This window comes from Apteryx mantelli, chromosome 1, assembly GCF_036417845.1.
Source record: "Apteryx mantelli isolate bAptMan1 chromosome 1, bAptMan1.hap1, whole genome shotgun sequence".
NCBI classification, from domain to species: Eukaryota; Metazoa; Chordata; class Aves; order Apterygiformes; family Apterygidae; genus Apteryx; species Apteryx mantelli.
In genome coordinates this window covers 2,301,046-2,321,048 of record NC_089978.1, presented here as the reverse complement: position 1 = coordinate 2,321,048, position 20,003 = coordinate 2,301,046, and the positions used below count along the sequence as shown (strand labels likewise).

At 62.5% G+C, this 20,003-nt stretch overlaps 1 protein-coding gene across 1 annotated transcript; it reads left to right on the top strand.

The window, feature by feature from the left end:
* The first annotated feature begins 14,806 nt into the window (after positions 1-14,806).
* LOC136991049 (ATP synthase subunit a-like) lies at positions 14,807-15,670 on the top strand. Its single transcript, XM_067289530.1, has one exon. It carries the CDS (start codon positions 14,807-14,809, stop codon positions 15,668-15,670), a length of 864 nt encoding a protein of 287 aa, XP_067145631.1.
* Positions 15,671-20,003: the final 4,333 nt, after the last annotated feature.

The following is a 20,003-nucleotide window of genomic DNA, read 5'->3' as shown; positions in this document are numbered from 1 at the left end:
CCGTGCCCCGAGGGCTCTGGTCCCTGCAGAGGGGCCCTCAGTGCCTGGGGGGGGGAGGGACGCCCCAGATCCTGCATCTCAACCCCCCCTCGCCTTTTGGTTTGAGTTAGACCCTGCAGGGCTTGTGGTGGGAGACACCTCCCCACACGCCTAGGTCCCACGTCGGAAGGAGCATCCCGTCTTGCGTGACACCCCCCCACCTCACCATCTCCAGCCAAAGAGACCCCCCCCCCCACCGGCCCTGGGGAAGGGATGTGCCCCAGGCTTGGGCTGGGTGATAACCCCCCCCATACACACGTCCTCGCAGGTCCTGCACCAGGAGCTTCACCCCATCCCGGGGTAGGGATGGCCACCCCCGGACCTTAGGTAGGGATGGCCACCCCTGGACATTAGGTAGGGTTGGCCACCCCTGGACCTTAGGTAGGGTTGGCCACCCCTGGACCTTAGGTAGGGATGGCCACCCCTGGACCTTAGGTAGGGATGGCCACCTCTGGACCTTAGGTAGCAGTATAGCCTGGAGGTCTCAGTGCAGAGCTCTCCCCCTCCCCATGGTGCATAGGGAGCTCCCTCCACCCATGGACACCCTGGTGTGCGCACTGTGCTGGAAGCACACCCCGTGGCGAGGTGCCCCCTCCTTCACCCAGCTCCAGCTGGAGAAGACCCCGCTCGGCTCTTCGATGGGGCAGTGGGCTGCAGGGCCTGGGCTGGGTGCTCACCCCCCCCCCCCCGCCTCCTCCTAGCCCCCCAGCTGGCATTCAGGGCAAAGCCGCCCCCTTGGCTTGGGGGACGTTTCCCCCCCACCCGCCTGGGTCCCACTTTGGAAGACCCCCACCCGTTCTTGGCAGGGATGCACGCCGTCCCTCGGTGCTGGGCGAGACCCTCGTGGCTCTCGGTGGGGAGATGCCTGCAGGGTGCAGCAGGAGTCTCCCCATGGCTTTGGGATGCGGGTGGCTGGGAGGGAGGGGGACAAACCTCCCCATCCTTGCCTCCATGTGGGGTCTCTCCGGCATCTCTTCCCCAAAAATGCTTCTCCACGTGCTTTGGCCGGATGCAGGAGTAACTTTTCCCCTGCACTGCAGAGGTTTGGAGCCCCAGGCTAGGCAGAAGCTTCCCAGAGATGACATCGTGGCAGCGCTGGGGCAATCTCACCCCGGGGGGCAAATGATTTTGCCCCCAGAGCTGAGCAAAACCACCAGGGCAAAGGCTGTGGAGGGTTTTCCCAACACGGACAGACCCCCGGGGCTCCCCGGTTCTCATGCACAGCTCGGGCAGCTCTGGGATTTAACTTAAGCAAGTTAATCATGTACCACACGGCGTGAATAAATAAGAGGGCAACAGGGATACGGCACGTCAGCCACGCGCCGCGCTGCCGCAAAAGGCGCCCGCAGAGCGGCAAAATGAAAATTAAAACAAATGCAAAGCAGAAGAGGAAGGAGAGGGAGCCGCTTCCACAGTAAACACCGTGCGAAGAACGCGCGGGCACGGGGCCACCTCGATTTCCTCCGGGCAGAGACTAACCTGGCAGGAAGGTTCGGGCCCTGCCGCAGGGCTGGGTGGGAGGAAGGCCCGTAGTCTTCCTCCAGACCCTCTGCCCATCAAAGCCCTGGCTCATCCAACGTTTCCCAGTCACCCAGTTCAGCTAAACTGGAGCTAAGCCGACCTAAGACACTAGCAGCCATTACTGAATTTGGGTAAGCTGCTGCCCCTGCTCCTGTCCTAACCTATCATAGAGGCTGCGGAGGAGCCGCTGCCCTTCACGAGGTGCACGTGGCCTTCCTCATCCTTCCTCATCCTCCAGCTGTACAACAGGGGAGGGTGGGGGTGGCTCTGCCCTTCTCCAGCTCCCTGGCTGCACGAAGGTGACGGATGTGTACAGCGCCTAGCACGGTGCCAGGTCCTGCTTGGTCCCCCCGAGACCAGAGAGCGCCCTCGCGCCTCGCTTGGGGACAGCGGCTCGGGGACGTGTCCCGCAGCGAGGTCCCTGGGTGGTGCAAACATCGCACGTGGGAACATCATCCCTTGCGTGGCTGGGCCAGGCTCCCGGAGGGACGCCAGGGCACCGGCGCGGAGATGGGTGACGCCAGGACCCTCCTGGGTGCTGCCCCATGCGCTGGTCCTACCTCCTGCAGGGATGCTGGCGAGGGTGCCGGCTCCTGGGCTTGGCACCCTGCAACCTGCGCCCTCGGCCGTGCACCCTGCACACTGGTCCTTGCGCCCCTGAGGTCTGCACCCCACACCCTGCAGCCTGCACTCTGCACCCTGCAACCCTGCACCCTGCACCCCACACCCTGCACCTTGCACCCTGCAACCCTGCACGCCCCACCCTTGCACTCCACACCCTGCACCCCACACCCTGCACCCTTCACCCACATCCTGCATCCCACACCCTGCATCTTGCACCCCTACACCCCACATCCTGCACCCTGCATCCCGCAGCTCACCCCCTGCACCTTGCACTCCTGCACCCCATCCCCTGCACCCCTTGCACCTTGCACTCCTGCACCCCATTCCCTGCACCCCCTGCACCTTGCACTCCTGCACCCCATTCACTGCACTCCCTGCACCCTGCACCTTGCACACCCGCACCCCACAACCTGCACCCGTTACCCCTGCACCCCGCACCTTGCACCTCACACCCTGCGCCCTTCACCCGTGCACCCCGCACCTTGCAGCCTGCGCCCTGCATCTCACACGCTGCATCCTGCACCCGGCACCCTGCACCCCACAGCCCACCCCCTGCACCTTGCAACCCTGCACCCCACAACCCGCACCCTTCACCCCCGCACCCCGCACCTTGCATCCCCGCACCTCACACCGCGCATCCCGCACCCTGCACCCCGCACCCCGCACCCCCGCAGCTCACCCTGCAGCCTCGCCGCCCCGCGAGTCCCGGCGCTGCCCGCGGAGCACCGGGGACACCTAGCGGCTGCAGCAGCCCCCGGCGCGGGCGAGCCCGGGGCCAGGCCACCTCCGGCCGGGTGCAGCGGGGTGCTGGAGAGGACACCCTGGGGTGGCACCGACCCTTCGGGAAAGCAGCTTATTCCACCGCGGACCTGGTCAAGTCCACCCCGCGCGACGCTCGAACACGCAGACCAGCTGCGGCTGGAGAAAGCCGTCACCCAGGCATCTTCCCACCGATATCCCAAGAGCCGCGCTGGGCCCGGGGGGGGAAACGCTGCCCCCCTCTCCTGGGAAAGCTCAACCCTTATGAGACACTAGAGAGCCTACACCACCGGGCGCTGTCCTCCGGAGGACTCGGCGCTTGCACGGACGTGCTGCAGTGCGTGCAGGAGGCTTCCCCTTCGCCCCCGCGTGCTCTTGCGTGTCCCACGTCGCGTCTCGTTATCTGCTTTTATATCTGCTTTAATCCCCGACCGCAGCCGTTTGGGCTCGGGCTTGTTGCGCTCTCCACCCACAACTGGCCGAGCAGCATCTCAGCCCGCCAGCTCTGCCCAGCCCGGATGGATCCTGCCGGCTCACGACCGGATCTTGGGCTTGGTGCACGAAGCAGGGAAGAGATTTCCCCCACGGAGGGGGACACCCTGGGCTGTGCAATTGCCTCCCTGCAAGAGCAGGAGCCAGTGCCCATGGGCTGCTCCCAGCCCCGTCGCTCGCCGCCACTTCGCCCTCCTCGGCCGCCCGGCACGGGGAGGGGACTTTCCGGCTGTTTTACACATCCTCTTTCTGCTGTTTTTTTTTTCTTTCCCCCACATTCGATATTATATCGGCTCTGCCCGTCCTGCCTCTCCTTGGGGACTCTGTGGCGCTGGAGACCTGCCAGGCATTGACAGCAGCGCTTCGCGTGGAGGGTATTTAATTGCATACAAGGGAGCAAAGTTCATTCGGGCTAGTAAATATTAACCCTTATTTAACACAAAGGCGCTGCTCACACCCAGGAGAAAACCCCGCTGTGTTTAACACCCAGGCTCAGCTCTTTTGCAGAGAGAAAAATGTATATATATATATATATATATGCTGGCAATAGACATCATCAAAGCACCAAAGCCAGGGGGTTTCTAGGGTTGAAAAGCGATGCCAGGTCCTCAAAACCAACAGAGCAGCCTGAAAGATCGGCAGCGCCTTTCCCCCCCCCCATGCCCCGCTCCCTTTGCACATCACTTTTAAGAGGGGAAGCTGCAGAGAAGTGGCCCTCGGCCAGCAAAACCTGCCCCAGAGCGGCCTCTCCGGCTCATACTGGGTGTACTGGGGGGACTGGTCTGGCCCACACGCCGCCCGAGGATGCACCGGGGGGAGCTGGGTGCTGCTCTTCGCCCTTCGCACTCCTCGCCGGCCCCGGGGGTCTGGCGGAGCATCGGCTCGGAGCCCAGCCGGCAGCGGCTCCGGGGACGCGGGCGCTAATCAAGCTGTATCTGCGGATAAATAGAGGTGTTACTTCGGCGGAGCTGCTAATCCAGGGTATTCTGCCAGCTGGAAATTCAGGTGGAAATAAATCCGTCTGCTCTCCCGCTCGCCTGCTCGTCCCCTCGGCCGGCCGGAGGAGCGCGCATGCGGTGCTGCGCCCAAGCCGAATCGGCTCCCGCCGGCTGCAAAGCTTCTCCCCCTCCGCCGGGATTTAACACCAGGCCGGACACGGCTGCAAATCAATAGCTCATCTGCCGCTCGCAAAGAAAAGCAGCGACGGCTTCTCTGCCCCGGTTGTGTCAATAAATCCACCCTGCTTGGCACCACCAACCCTTACGTCTTATTACGTCCCGGGGCTGAGGGACCGTGCCAGACCCAGAGCTCCTGCCTGCACCCCGTCCTGCAAAGCGCGCTGGGGCCGGCAGGAGCGCGCAGGCAGCCCGCAGGCAGCCCTGCACATGCACAGGCACGAGGAAGACCTGCAGCAGGGCAGGGAGGAAGAGCAGGGCAGGAACATTTTGCCGCTGGGTGTGATTTCTGCAGAGTGGGAGAAATTGCTCCTGCAGCTACCAGCTGGTAGGATGCCCCCCCCCCCCGTGTGTGTGTGCGTATATATATGCATCTAGGACGGCGTATGTGTGTGCGCATGTGTGTGCATACATAGTACGCCTGCGTGCATGCACAGGCTTGTGCGTATCAGCATGCACGTGTGTTTGCATGCGTGCGGGTGGGTTTGTGTGCGCATGTGCTTGCACACGGAGAGGACGCATGCGTGGGGGCGTGCATGCACGGGGGTATGCACGGGTGGGGGGGATTTATGCACGTGTGTAGGTGCACGGGATGTGCTCGTGGGTATGTGCACGCCAGGGGGGTGCACATGGGGGAAGCGTGCGCGAGTGTGGATGCACGGCGGTGTGCGCATGTGGCCGTGTGCCTGCACGGACGGTGCACGCGTGTGCGTACACGGGGTGTGTTTGTGCACTTGGCGGGGGGGGGGATATGCACGTTGGCGAGTGAGTGCACACGCGTGTCGGGGGTGGGAAGGGTGCGTGCGCGGGGTGTGCACGTGTCTGGAGTGCACACATGCGCAGGGAGGCGCCAAGCAGCGAGGCCGGCTGATGGGCGCAGGCAGGGCAAGGGGACGCGGCGCCTGTCCCACGCCGCAGCGGGACGGTCCGTGCGGCACGGCCGACGTCTCTCTCGGCGCTGGGCTGCACTGCCAAGCACTGCAGAGACCCACCGTGAGCAAATGACGGGTGCACGGGGGGCGAAGGGGTCCTCGCCCCAGGGGAGATGGGCTGCACGGCCGGGTGCCGCATCCCGCTCTCGCGGACCGACAGCCCCACGCCGGTGTGCGCTGCGGCTTGCAAACGTGCTCATTAGCATGCACGGTGATTAAGTGGCCAGCGATTAAGGGGCGCCACCGCGGTCGCCTACCCCGAATCGTCCCCCGTGGCGGAGCTGTTGCCCCAACCCAGCCACACACGGAGCCGCGGGATGCACCGAGGGGCAGCGACGAGCCCCTGAGCCGGGCAAACCCCCCGAATTTTTAGCTCTTGGGAACCTCCAAAGCCTCCTTTCCTCCACGCTCACCGCGCGTTATTGCCAGCAGCATTGCTAGCGCGCGGAAACCATGGAAATACAAGTGTGTCATTTCCGTACAGCAAACACTTTGCTTTCTTCCAGACCTCTGACTTTGCAAAACAGAAAAAAAGCATCTAAAATAAAATGAAAAGAAGTTTCTAGAGAAACAGCCGTTTCTCTGCAGAAACATGGATTCGGGTTTTTTTTTTTTTTAATGCCCAGACCAGGAAACCTTCTGGTTTTTTAGAATACAAACCACAAGCGGCGGCTGCAGGGGCAGCGGCAGGTGAACGGCGCTGTCACCCGAACTATCGCACACGGGGCGCATCGTCCGCCCTCGCTGCGTGGGAAACGCGCGGCGGGTGCAAGCGCCTGGGCACCGCCGTCCCGCCGGCCACCTTGGTGCCTGCGGCAGCAATCTCACGGGTTCAGGGAGTTATTCAAGAGAGAGAGAATTCGCGATGGAAAAACGGAGCTAATCACTCGCCGAAATCTAAATCCGGCCCCGCGAGGCAGCTCCGGCCCCGCTGCTGCCTGCGGGAAGAGCAAAGCGGCGCGAGGGCGGCCGACGATGCTCAGATCCATTAAAACTCCTCTACCTGGAGATAAGGGGATGATTTGCTGGGGCACAGGGCTGCGCAGGCGGAAGGGGCCGGCGGGCGAACCCGGGACGGCTCCCGCTGCCGCGCTGGAGGCCGGGAATCCGTCTCGGCTGCATCCGCCGATGCTCCCGCTCTCGCCGACGGAGGAGCACGCTGTGAGCCCCGATTTGCGCGCGGGAAACCAGGCACAAAAGGATGCAACTGAATTTCCCCAGGTGCACCACAAACTAGGAGCGAGAAAGGGGCCCAGGTGTCCGGGCACTCGGTCCGGTACCCGAGCATGTGGCAGCGGGTGCCCTTGCAGCAGGCTGCAATCGCGGGCAGCTCATCCACCCGCGGGACCGGCGGCGCTTCCCGGGTCCGAGCAAGGTTTCGCTGCTGTTATTATTGCTATCATCGCGACGGCTATATTTTTAACTCGAAAACGGAGGGGCCTGGCTGAGCGAACGCCGGTGCCGCGGCACCAGGCGATGAATAAGTCATGAAGCCCTAAGGAGATCTCTATGGAGACAGCGTGGAGCTCGGAGCGGCTCCGGGCAGGAAGGGGAGGCAGCTGCCAGCCCCTCCAGCCCCGAGCCACGGTCGGGGAGCCAGCCGTAATTAGAGGGGAGAGCGCGACGGCACTCTGCGCTCTGCTCCCCGGCAGCGTATTCCCATCGGTTCCCATTGCCGGAGCCGAGCCGCAGGCAGGGCTGCCCGCTGCGGCCCGCTGTGCTCCTGCCTGGCCGCAGGTTGGGCATGCACCCGGCCTCATTGCCCGTGCAAGCAGGGTCCTGCACGCAGCGGGCAGAGCGTGGCCTCCACACGCTCGGCGGGATGAGAGGCGGGATACGGCCAGGGGCACGGCATGCGTCCGGAGGGATCATGTGTGTCTGGAGAGGCTGCGGGCATCTGGGGGGACAGCATGTGTCCGGAGGGACAGCATGCATTTGGGGGGACAGCATGCATTTGGGAGGACAGCATGCATCCAGAGGGTCAGCATGCATCCAGAGGGACAGCATGTGTCCAGAGGGACAGCATGCATCTGGGGGGACAGAAGGTGTCCGGAAGAACTGCATGCATCCAGGGAAACAGCATGCATCCGGAGGGTCAGCATGCATCTTGGGGGACAGCATGTGTCCCGAAGGACAGCAGGCATCTGGGGGGATGACATGCATCTGGAGGGACTGCATGTGTCCCGAAGAACAGCATGTGTCCAGAGGGACAGCATGCATCCAGGGGGACAGCATGTGTCCAGAGGGACAGCATGCATCCAGGGGGACAGCATGTGTCTGGAGGGACTGCATATGTCTGGAAAGACAGCACACATCCTGAGGAACTGCATGCTTCTGGAGGCCACCATGCATCCGGAAGGACAGCATGTGTCTGGAAGGACAGCATGTATCCAGAGGGACAGCTTGCATCCGGGAGGACAGCGTGTGTCCGGAGGGACAGCATACATCCACAGGGACAGTATGCATCCGGGGGGAGAGCGTGCATCTGGGGGGAGAATGTGCACCCGGAGGGACGGCATGTGCCTGGAGAGCCAGCCTGGATCCAGAGGACAGCATGCATCCAAGGACCAGCGTGTGCACCAAGGGCCAGCACGCATCCGCACGTGCAGCCTCCTGGGACACGGACGCGGCCGCTGCCTGTGTGTCCCCGAGCCCGGTTATGCCGTGGGCCCTGGGAGCCCCTAAATCCCTCGGCCCGCGGCTCGGCTGCTGCTCCGCTGGGCTCGCTCCCGCCGCGCCGGCAGCGCCGTCTCCCGTGTCCCTGCCTGCATCTCTCCGAAGCTCTTACAAATAATAAAGCAGATAAAGAGCCCCCGAAAGCTGAGCGATAGATACCGCGTTGCTCCGGGCTGTCGGTGTCCCTGCTCCTATCAGCCAGATACACACTTTATTAACCGCAGCGGCGGAGCGTGACTCTGCCCAGCAGCTCGCCACGGCGGGGACGGAAACCCCGTGACCGGGCTGGTACCCGAGCCCCGACGCAGCCCGCGGAGAGCCGGGTTGGACGGACCCACGCCGGCGACCCGCTGCTGAGCCCCGGCACGCTCGGTATGCCCAAGACACCCGGGCAGAGCCGTGGGGTGAACGGCCCCGGGGATGTCTCGCCCGTGAGCATCCCCTCGCGGTCCCAGCTACAGCGTGCAAAGACACAGACGCTGGCGGGATGCTGCGGGGTCCGGATGCAGGTTATCTACGTGGATGGGCAGGAAGGCTTGGGGAGACACGACCCATGGTGCCTTCGGAGGAGGTTTTTCCCCTGCTTTATTGCTATAAATTTCTCTTCTGATACATTATAGGTGAAGAATAAATTAAGCATCCGAGCCAGGCCGGGCAGTGCTCCTCCAGAGGTACTTAGGCAAATTGTTAGCACGTTGATGATTGTGCCACACCAGCTATTCCAGGCAGCAACCAGGACCGTCCCAGGCTTACGGACAACGTTAATTTATTGACGGATGAAATAAAAGAACGGTAGGCAACACGTGTTAGCGACGGGACGTGTCGCTCCTCGCTCACCGCCTCCCTGGCCAGGCTCCGGCTGCAAGGGTGTCCCCGTGCACGTCCCCGTGCCACCTCCACCTCTGCTTCACGCTGCCTCACCGGGGATGCTCCGAGCCCCGATCCCAGGGATGCTCCGAGCCCGGCTGAAGCCAGCCTGGCCTCGGCGCACGTGGCCAGTCAGCTCTCTTTTGCCGTGCTCATTCCCGGACCTGCAGTTCGGCTCGCAGCACGGACACTTCGCCCTCTCAACACCTCCCCCCTCCTTGCTGGCAGAAGCTCATCAATGCAATCGATGGTTATCGACCCGCTGGCGTAAGGGGCCGACGCTGATTTACACCAGGGTGGAGGCAACTGCAAAACCCTCCGGCCTCGTCTGCGAGCGCGGGAACCGCACCGCCACCGGGACACGTCGTGTCTCCGTCGCGGTTCGGATCCTTCCCCGCGCCCGGGCGCTCGCTCGTGCCGCCCGCTAGCCCGGCAGCGAGCTGAGCACTGACAGCACAGCACCCGCCTGCTCCAATTTCCTCTCGTTATCTCCCTTTTGTTAACGACGCGCTCGCTTGCCAATTTAACCTGGATCAAAACTGGATCGCGCGCGCGCGCTCTCTTTTTCTCCTCCAATTAATTTGTTCATCGTTTCTGTTTCCAAATTAATTCATCAGGCACTCCTGGCAGAGGAAAGCAGCAGTGCATGGGGTCCGCGTGTTTGGAGCAGCTCCGGGAAGGGATGGCGTTCAATGAGCCTGGAAGGAGCTGCTCTGCGGGAAAGCAAGCAAAGGAGGAATTACTACCCGGCGGCGCAGAAGACGTGGGGGGCTCTCAGCCTGCAAAGCTGCTACGAGGAGAGGGGGGCGCTGGGGGAGCTGCGTGCCCAGGCGTCCCACCACATCCCCGCGCAGGCGGAGGCGGAGGTGGCTGCAGGGTCTGGGGAAGATCGAATCCCCCGTGCATGGAGGAGCCAGCAGGCTCCCTGCACCCTGCCCGGGATGGAAGGACCTGGCGGTGGCTGGGACCCTTCCTCGCCTCCGCCCTGCCTCTAGCAAGCTGAAAGAGAAGTGTCAAAAGAAACGCCTCGCAGCTCAGGGACATCTCACGCACCCTCAGGTGCCCAGCTGGCCCAGTGACAGCCACGGAAGCTTGGAGACAGCTCCACACAGATGTCCTGTGACAGCTATGGGAAGGGAAGAGAAGAATCATCCCAGCACAACGCTTGGGTCAGACTGGCAGAGGGGCTGCAATGGGCTCGTGCAGGTGCTCTTGCAGGCAAGATGCTCTTGCAGGCTCAGAGCATCCCTGGGGTCGGGGCTCAGAGCGTCCCCAACATCAGGGCTCAGAGCATCCCTGGGGTCAGGGCTCAGAGCATCCCCAACATCAGGGCTCAGAGCATCCCTGGGATCAGGGCTCAGAGCATCCCCAACATCAGGGCTCAGAGCATCCCCAGGATCAGGGCTCAGAGCAACCCTGGGATCGCAGCTCAGAGCATCCCCAGGTCAGGGCTCAGAGCATCCCTGAGGTCGAGGCTCAGAGCATCCCTGAGGTTGGGGCTCAGAGCATCCCCAGGTCGGGGCTCAGAGCATCCCCAACATCAGGGCTTGGAGCATCCCTGGGATCGGGGCTCAGAGCATCCCCAACATCAGGGCTTGGAGCATCCCTGGGATCGGGGCTCAGAGCATCCCCAACATCAGGGCTTGGAGCATCCCCAGCATCAGGGCTCAGAGCATCCCTGGGGTCAGAGCTAGGCAGGGGCAGCCCAAACCCAGGACAGGAGACCTGCTATACAACCCTGAGCAGCCCGTGTCTTCCATCCTGCAGCACAGGATCACCAAGTTTGCTGAGGGGCCAAACTTGCGGAATAAAACCCGGCATCTTCAGGCGGTGCTGCCCAGGCAGGTCTGCTCTGTCTCCAGCCCGTGGCGCCGGGCCGAGGGGAGGGAAGGAAGGCAGGTTTCGCCCTGCTGCCACCCGACCCCCCAGAAGGATTAACACAGGGTACGGCACAGGGTGTACGAGCTAAAAATATGCTGTGACTTTTCTGTATTTGCTCTAATGAGTCATTCTTTTTAAGTAATTTATTGCTTGTTACATAATCACTTTCATTTTCAGCTCTAGAAAATGGATTTTTTTTTTAATGAAAAGGGCAGTTAGCAGATCCTGCAGTCACACAATAATTAAACATTTTCCCAACTTCTCAGCAGATGAAGCTGATATGTTGTTGTTGGTTTTTTTTTCATTTGTTTTACTTTCGAAGTGTGAACAGCCCGATGGGGCCAAGGTGCCTGCACGAGCACGTGGCGGCGACGCTGTCTGGCGGCCGGGTCCGGCCCCTTCTCCAGCTCCGGCTCTGCTGGGTGATGGGAGATGTCACCGTGCACAGGTCCAGCCTGTTCGGTTTGCACCCTCCCTGCTCACAGCCAGACCGTACGCAAGAAGCCTTTGGCCTCCCGTAAACCACAGCGTGGGAAACAGCCTAACCTGCCTCCTCCTCCTCCTCCTCCTCCTCCCCCTCCCCGGTGGTGCTGTTCCTCTCCTGCTCCAGTCGCCGGCTAGCTCCGAAGCCAAATCCTCACCGGCTTCCAGCAGCTCCCTGGGGCAGGTCCCACCTCTCCCCAGCAAGCGCCGTTACCCCTCAGTACAACCCCACCGCCCACGTGTATATTCTCCAGGGTAAGGCAGTGCCGATGAGCCCATTTTACAGAAGGGGAAACCGAGGCCCAGCGAGACGGGGGCTTTGGCAAGGCCACGCGACCAGCTCGCGAGGAGCAGGGAGCGGCTGTGTCCGAGCTGGACGGGTGCAGGAGACCAGGGGCCTGGCCGCCGTCTCCACAGACACACAGTGCTGCTAATCGAGCCGTTCCCCTACCTGGAAAGCAGCGCGTCTGACATGGCCATAAATAAGACGGCCGCGGCGGCACCGAGCCCATTGATTTCCTGCCGCAGCCTGCACACGTGTCCAGCGAAACCCTTTTAAGAGCACACGGATAATAGGGCATAACAATAAACAGGCCGGCATCGGGAGCATCAGGACCCTGGAAGGAGACTGCTTTTTTCCTGGAGATTAATATAAGTCTAGACAACAGGGGAGACGGTGCCCGCGCCGAGCCCTGGTGCTCCGAGGGAAGCGCTCGGAGGAGGAGGAGGAGGATGGGGACAGGGACACCGGCCAATGTGGCTCCCTGCAAGGGCAGGACCAGGGGCTCAGGCTCCCAGATCCCTGGGGCAATCAGTGCTCACGGTCATCCGGCTGGAGCGGGAACGTCCCCGGCCTCGGCCGACGCGGATGTCCCGCCGAGGGCTCGCCGCGTCCCGATGCCGGGCATGCCGCTGCTGCGGGAAGCGCGGCGACGAGTGCCGCGTCGAAGCTGCAGACTAGGAATTACTACGCCAAATGTCTTATTTGTGTAGAAATGCAATTATGCTAATTAAAGCATATCCATAATTACAGCACTTAGTGGCCCGTAAGTGCACAAGCTCCAGTGACTTAGGAGAATCCGGCAAGGCGGAGGGTTGCCCGTCCCCGTGCTGCCACCTCTCCTCCTGCCGAGCCGGGAAATTCCCCCTCCGGATAGACCTTGCTCCGAGCTCTGGCGCCGGGAGCGGGGAGGAAGAGGAGGGCAGGGATGCCGGCGCCTCGGGGCCCCGGCACGCGAGGACACCCAGCCCCGCACGCGCGTGCGCCCGTAGCTCCGCGCCGCGCTGAAACGTCGCTGCAAAAATAACAGGCAACAGGCAGGAGTAATGCAGGCAGGAGAGGAAACACACGGTTACCCTTAATTCTCCTGTGAATTGTCCTTGAATAAATGCAGCGCTACAGACTTTGCCAACTCATCTTTCAATTAGTAGGTTTAGCTGATAACCGGGAAAAGAAGGAGCTGGAGGTGGTGTTTTATTATGTGTTCTCTACCTTTCCAGCCGCTGTGTTTTCTGTTCTTTCTTTTTCCCCCCTCCTCTTTCTTCCTCCACCGGCAGCGGGATGCAGCCCCTGCGCGGGCGCTGCGCCCACCGGTGCTGCCGGCAGCCCGGCGCGGGATCGTTTGCCGGCCGGGTTTGGGCGTCCCATGGGACCGTGGCGCGGATGTGGGTGCTCCATCCCGTGCCTGCAAGATCCTGGCGGTTTCCCAGGGGGATAAAAGCAGGTCCTGGGACTGCTGCCTCCGCCTCCTTGGTGCTGCTCCGATGCAAAGGGCAGGCGCTGGCCTCCGCTCCCGGATGAGCCGCGTCTCAACGGCGACGAAACGAACGCGCCGCGTCCGCGGCCCTCCGCCACCCTCCAGGAGGAACCGCGCTGCGGGAATGCAAGCTCTCAGCACGAGCAGCGCCGGCCGGGATATCGGGAACACGAGGGGAAGGGAAAGGACGCGGCGAAAGGCTCCGGCGCCTGGGCGGCGCGTGGGACGGAGGGTTGGCGAACCCCAGTGCAAGGCTGGTTTAAAGCACCGTGGGGGCGAGCAAAGCCCGGGGTTGTGTGTGTGCACACTGCCTCTCCCCAGCTCTGTTGCAGCATGTGTGTGCGTGTGTGTGTGTGTGTGTGCACACTGCCTCTCCCCAGCTCCGTTGCAGCATGCGTGTGTGTTTGCACACTACCTCTACTACTGCTGCTTATCTTGGGGGATGCTCGACCTTGAGCAACAGGTTTTGCGTTCGCTTTGGAGAAGGACCTGGCAGCCCGGCTGACCCTGAGCTCAGCCCCTGCGAAAGCACCCGTTAACACCCCGCGGCTTCCTCTGCAGCGAGCCGGGGCAAAGGCGGGCGCCCCGGGAACCGCATTCCCACGCAATCAAAGCGGAGCACTGGATATTTTCCCAGGGCAGACCGCAGGGCTGCGGCTAATTAGTGCCACGCCGAGGGAAGCGGCGCCTGTAACCGCTGCACGCCGACGGCCCGGGTGTGCCGAGCCAAGGAGGGGGCCGCGGAGGGGGGAGCGAGCGGCCGCGGCATGCTCAGCTCACGCAACGCCGGCGAGCAACAGCCTGTTCGTAAGAAGCCCTGTAATTAACACGTTGTAGGAGCCCCAGCCTTGCAACTGGAGGGAAACAGGGGAAATAATAGAGCAGAAATTTAATTAACAGAGGTCGTTAGTGCTCCTTGTTCGCTCTGAGCGCTGCTTGAGTCGCAGCACGGGTTTAGCTTTCCTGACCCTCTCCATCTTAAGGGTCCCTCTCCGGGAAAAGCGGAATGAGCCAGGGGATGCGCGTGCAGGCGTCAAATACCATGAGGTTGGCGCAGGCGGGCGCAGTCATGCCTTGGTGCAGCTAGAGGCAATTGCAGCCTCGGGATGTAACTACGGCACGTCTGGGTGCCCCTCACCCCAGCGTCTGACCCAGGCAGGCCGGGGACAGTTCTCCGGCCCTGGAGCCCACCCGTGGTGTCACTGCGACTTCTCGTGCTTTGCAATCTCCGTTTTGCCCTCCTGCACGAGCCACAGCAAGCCTTCCTCGCCCAGACCGTGCCTGGCAGCCCCTTTGCAGCTCCGAAAGGTTTCTCCCTCTTTCCCCTCACTCCCCTTCTCCGGCAGTTTCCCTCCCTCCCTCTCTCTCCAGTAAGCTCCTTCCCGCCGCAGGCTGGAGAAACCGGCCTCCCAAGGCATTCGCACTTCTCGTTTGGGCTTCCAGCAAACACCCGATGTTTTCCCGATGTTTTGGTCCCCAGGTGAGATGGAGAATGTGTCTGAGCCGAAACCGCCCCACGCCGCAGCTCCCGGCCTCGCTCCGACCAGCCGGCTTGCAAAGCGGGCACGGAAAGAGCACCCATCGCCCCCGGCCGTGTGGTATGGCATGGCACGGAGAGCCTGCTGCGGCTGGAGGAGCAGCGGGAGGCTGCCCCGGGTCCCCAGCCCCAGGAACCCTCACCCTGAGCCTAACCCTCACCCTGAGCCTGATCCTCACCCTAACCCTCATCCTCACCCTAAGCCTAAGCCTGATCCTCACCCTAAGCCTAAGCCTGATCCTCACCCTAAGCCTCATCCTCATCCTCACCCTAAGCCTCATCCTCATCCTCACTCTAAGCTTCATCCTCACCCTAAGCCTCATCCTCATCCTCACTCTAAGCCTCATCCTCACCCTAAGCCTAAGCCTCATCCTCACCCTAAGCCTAAACCTCATCCTCATCCTCACCTTAAGCCTCATCCTCACCCTCATCCTCATCCTCACCCTAAGCCTGACCCTCACCCTAAGCCCAAGCCTGACCCTAACCCTAAGCCTGATCCTCACCCTAACCCTAAGCCTCATCCTCATCCTCACCCTAAGCCTAAGCCTGATCCTCACCCTAAGCCTAAACCTCATCCTCATCCTCACCTTAAGCCTCATCCTCACCCTCATCCTCATCCTAAGCCTAAGCCTCATCCTCATCCTCACCCTAAGCCTTACCCTCACCCTCATCCTCACCTTAAGCCTCATCCTCACCCTCATCCTCATCCTCACCCTAAGCCTAAGCCTCATCCTCATCCTCACCCTAAGCCTTACCCTCACCCTCATCCTCACCTTAAGCCTCATCCTCACCCTCATCCTCATCCTCACCCTAAGCCTAAGCCTCATCCTCAACCTCACCCTAAGCCTTACCCTCACCCTCATCCTCACCCTCACCCTAAGCTTCATCCTCACCCTCACCTTAAGCCTGACCCTCACCTGGCCTTAAACCTGGCCTTAACCCTGGCCTTCACCCTGGCCCTGGCCCCGCAGCACCGGGAGGTCCCACAGCATCCGTGGGTGGCTGCATCCAGGGTGCTGGTCGCTGCCCGGGAGGGCGGTAGCACCCGGCAGGACCAGGACACCTCCGAGTCCCCGCTCGGTCCCGCGCCCGGCTGCCTGCCGCCCTCCCTCCGCTCCCGCGCGCTCCCAGCTGGACGCGGCTGGGCCGCTGGAGCATCCGCAGCTCGCGGCTGGCGACGAGGCAGAGGTGGCTCACCCCGAGCAGCCGATAATAAAATCATTAGGCGACGTGTCGCCGCTCCGTCTGAGCCGGGAGATTAAAGGCTTGGCGGGTACCAACACCTCTCTCCGTCGCGGCGCCTGCCTCGCTTGGCCCGGGCTTTTTATTTAAAGACTGCATGGATTCGCCTTGCTTTTTCTGCTCGGAAAGGGGAGGAGAGAAGGGATGCGCCTGCACCTAGGGATGGGGAGCGCTCGCAAGCCGGGGCTGTCATGCACTCGCCCTTTCCCACGCCGGCCGTGGGGGTGCTGGAGGCGGCGCTCCGATGCCGGATCTCCCTGCAGGGAGCAGAGCTCCGATGCAGGTCCTACTCCGCTCAATACGGCGGCACAGGGGGAACCAGGATCTCCATCCCTACCTTTGGCACCCCAAGGTGCTCCCTGCCCCAAGCAGCCGTGCCCCAGCATCCCGGGAGCCGGGTGGCTCCAGGTCCCCTCTCGGCATCCCCGTGGGGCCTGTCGTGCCAGGCGGCGAGGAGGAGCCGCGATTCCGCGCCTAATCCCGACGGAGCAGCTTGTCGGCAGCAGCCGTCGCTTCCCTGATCCATCCCGCTCGTGAATGCCGGGGCCAGCAAGAGCCAACGTGTTGCCGGCATTTGGAGAGCCGGCATCCAAGAGCAGCCGGGGGCGAAGGGAACGGCTCGGGGCATCTGGGCATCCCGCTCCCGATTCCCGGCTGCCCCCAGGCTCGTGGGCAAAGCGCTTCAGGAACTCCTCCCGCGAACGCGGTACGTAAGCGCCGGGTTATCGCTGTCTCGGAGCGGCTCCTTCCCCTTAGCCCAGCGCCGTGAACCTGCCACGCTGGGCGCATCTGGCCGTGGCGAAAGGCAACGCGGATAAAATTTGGCCTGCAACAGCTCGAGGGAAGAAGGAAAAACAAGCCCTCAACCATCCTTAGCCTTTCAAGCGTTCATTATAAATAGCTCCTGGGTGTCTTCTGAGTCACCCAGCTGAAGCGCGCAAGCTAATAACTAGCTGGGAAGGGGCCGGCTGGCTCAGGGAAGGGACGGCGAGCCGCGGAGGCTTTCCAGCTAAGTCCCCACCGCGGGGCTGCTCCGGCTCGGCTCCAAGGAAAGCTGCTGCTTTCCTCTTCACTTCTCGGGTGAAACCATCACCGACTGCTGCAAAGGCAGGCGAGACCCCCTGTCCGAGCACGTCAGGCCCCCGGGGGCTTTTCCACCCCGGACCGCAGCGAGAGCAGCCCGGTTCCCGCGCTCCGCCTGGGCACGCATCAACTAACGCCGCCTCGGCATCCCCGGGCTCCCGGCAGCGGCAGTGCCGCGCTTCACCCTCGCCCCTCCTCGAGACAGGCTCAGCCCCATTAAATAGGACAGCTCGGCCCTTTGGGGGGGTTGGAGAGGCCGAGCGGCTCCCGCCGCGCTGCCCGGCCTGCCTCCCTGGCTACGGACCAGCTCAGCTCTCAGCGAGCCACGTGGGAGCCGGGAAGGAGACAAAAGCGAAATCGAGTAACAGGCTCAAGAGGGAAAGTGGAGACGGCCCGGAGAAAGCAGGAAGGATTCCCGGAAAGGGCTGATGCATCCCTCGCTTCCCCAGGGGAAGCCCTGCATCCCCCACCGAAGAGCTGCCGGGGAGGCGGAGAGCCGGATGCCTGCCCCGGATCAAAGCTTGCCCTCGGCCCCTCGAGCCAGCAGAGCAGCTCGACAGCCACGTGCATGCCGAGGGACGTGCCAGGCGCACGGGATGGCTTGGAGCCAAGGGCCCATGGTACACGGCATGCCTGGGATCGCCATCGCCTCCCGGGGCCGGAGCCGCCTGCCCAGGCAAGAAGGGACCAGCCTGGTTGCCTGCATCTGTGCTAGCATCTGGCCAGCAGCCGGCAAGCACCGGAGACTAATCCCCCAGCAGTTTAAAACCACTCACTCCTCTGAAGATGAGGAAGAAGAGAAAGGATGCTGCAGGGTGATGGAGGGGAAGCCGCTGGCCTGCCTGCAAGAGCTGCACCCAGCTTTTGTACGAGCCGGATCCGTGCGCCAGGCACGGAGAGGTCTGGGGACCTTCCTGGGTGCAGAGAGACATGCCAAGGAGCGTGCTGGCATCGAAGCAGGGGGGTGATCGCCAGATGGGGCCAGGAGCGCTGCCGGAGGAAGGGCCCACTCAGCTCCTTGCACCAGAGCCTGGGGCTGCCTGGGCTTTGCTGCTGGAGCGAGGCCACCCCAGCGGATAGCCGGCATTAACTACAGCGCCCTGAACGTCAGCCAAAACGGGAGGTGAGGAGCTGGACCGTTCAGCCTCGTTTTGCACCGTGCAAAGCCTGCGTTTCACCAAGAGCCTCCCCGATTTGCGACACCCTCGGGCAGTGCAAAGTCTGACGTCCCCGGCCGAAGTTTACGGCAGGGATGTGTCGGGAGCCAGGGTTGTTTGCAGACACGTCGCAGCCTCTCCCGGCTGCCCTCCTGCCTCTCCCGCTCAGCGTGCTCAAAGCACATCCGGCCTCCAGGGCTACGCGCCGAAACGCACGGGTGATGCTGATGTGCTCCAGACGCTTCCCGGTTGACAGGTGCCAGCGTGAAGCTGCGCGGAGGTCAGAGGCACTCGCAACCCCAAACTTCGCAGAAGCACTGGGGACGTGGCAGCGGAAAGCAGCGCCTTGCTGTGAAGCAGCCTCCGAGTTTTTGACCCCGACTCCACCACCAGGCACCCCTGTGGCCCTGGGCTCCCCTATTCCCCAGCTGCACCTAACTGCCCTCCTCGCAGCAGGGGAGCAGAGCCAATCCTACTGCGCCAAAGGGGCTAAGGAGTTCATATTCTACACAGCACCTTAAATGAGCAAAACGGGCTGCTAATAATCGCAGGCGGCCGAGGCAAAGGTTTGGGGCAATCTCTGGTGCATTCATTAGCCTGCCATCGCTCTTTGTGGACGTTCAGAGCAAACCCGAGAGCCGGAAAGGCAACCGAATGGCTTTGCACTGCAGCTCTCATCCCCGTGCCGACCCAGCCCCATCAGCCTTGCTCCTGCAGCGTAAATTCAGAATAATGCCACCGAGCTTGTGGGTGAGCCTTGAACCCCTCCAGCTGCTCTGCCCCGCGCTGAGCGGCTCACGGGTCTGCGCATCGGGGAGGTAAAACGGGGATGCTGCGTTATGCGTCACCTTTGCACAAGTATTAATGAGGACACACAGTCAGGGTCCTGACATTTGCTCGGTCCCTTGAATAACAGGCACAAATATTAACGCGTTCCTGCAAAGATGCATAAGAACACATCTCCGTCCTCTCACAGGTCGCCAGGCCCTGTGCCCTGGAGGTACCGAGGGCTCCCCAACACTCGGCCAGCTGCGCATCCGGGGCAGGATGGAGTCCCTCATCCCAGCTGCAGCTGGAGCCCGAGCCAAGGTCCCTCCTCCACCGTGCGCCTGGCACGGACCCTGTCACAGGACTCTCACGCCCTGAGCAAGGCGACACTTGGCCTGTTCACAGGCCTCTGCTTCTGCATCTGCCAGGGAGCACCCAGGAACAAAGCGGGCAGTGGGGAGAGCCAGGCGAGGCGCGGGCAGCCCTGCCTCTTCCCAGCTCTGCCTTCACGCCAGCTGAAGGGAGCCTGAAGTCTCTCCCCGGGCTCTTCCAAGCTGGGACCGTCCCTGCACAGACGCTCATTACCTTGACCGCGTCTGCGAGCGGCAGAGCCGGGCTGCTTTTCTTCCAGCCCTGCTGCTGTCAGCGATTGTCCTTGGCCTCACTTGGACGTGTCAGCTTTGCTTCCAGCTGGACTTTCTCTCCAGCCTGGTGCATAGACAGCCGGGGCCATTTGCCTCGTGCGTGCCAATGACTGCATGCACCGCTCTCCGCTAGCGCTGCATGCAGCAGTGGAGGGCAGCGAGAAGGAGCAGGGCACTGCTAACAAGGCCACTTTGTATTCCCTTCTCCAATTAAATCCAAGCTCTCCCTCCCGGCATACTCCTCCAAAAGCAGGGCTATCCATAATGCTTCCAGCTGCCCCCCTGCTGCGTTTTGCTTTAACATGCAAATGGGATCCTGGTGTAAGAAGGGAGCTCATGGTTTGCAAGCGTGTAGCAGGTTCATCT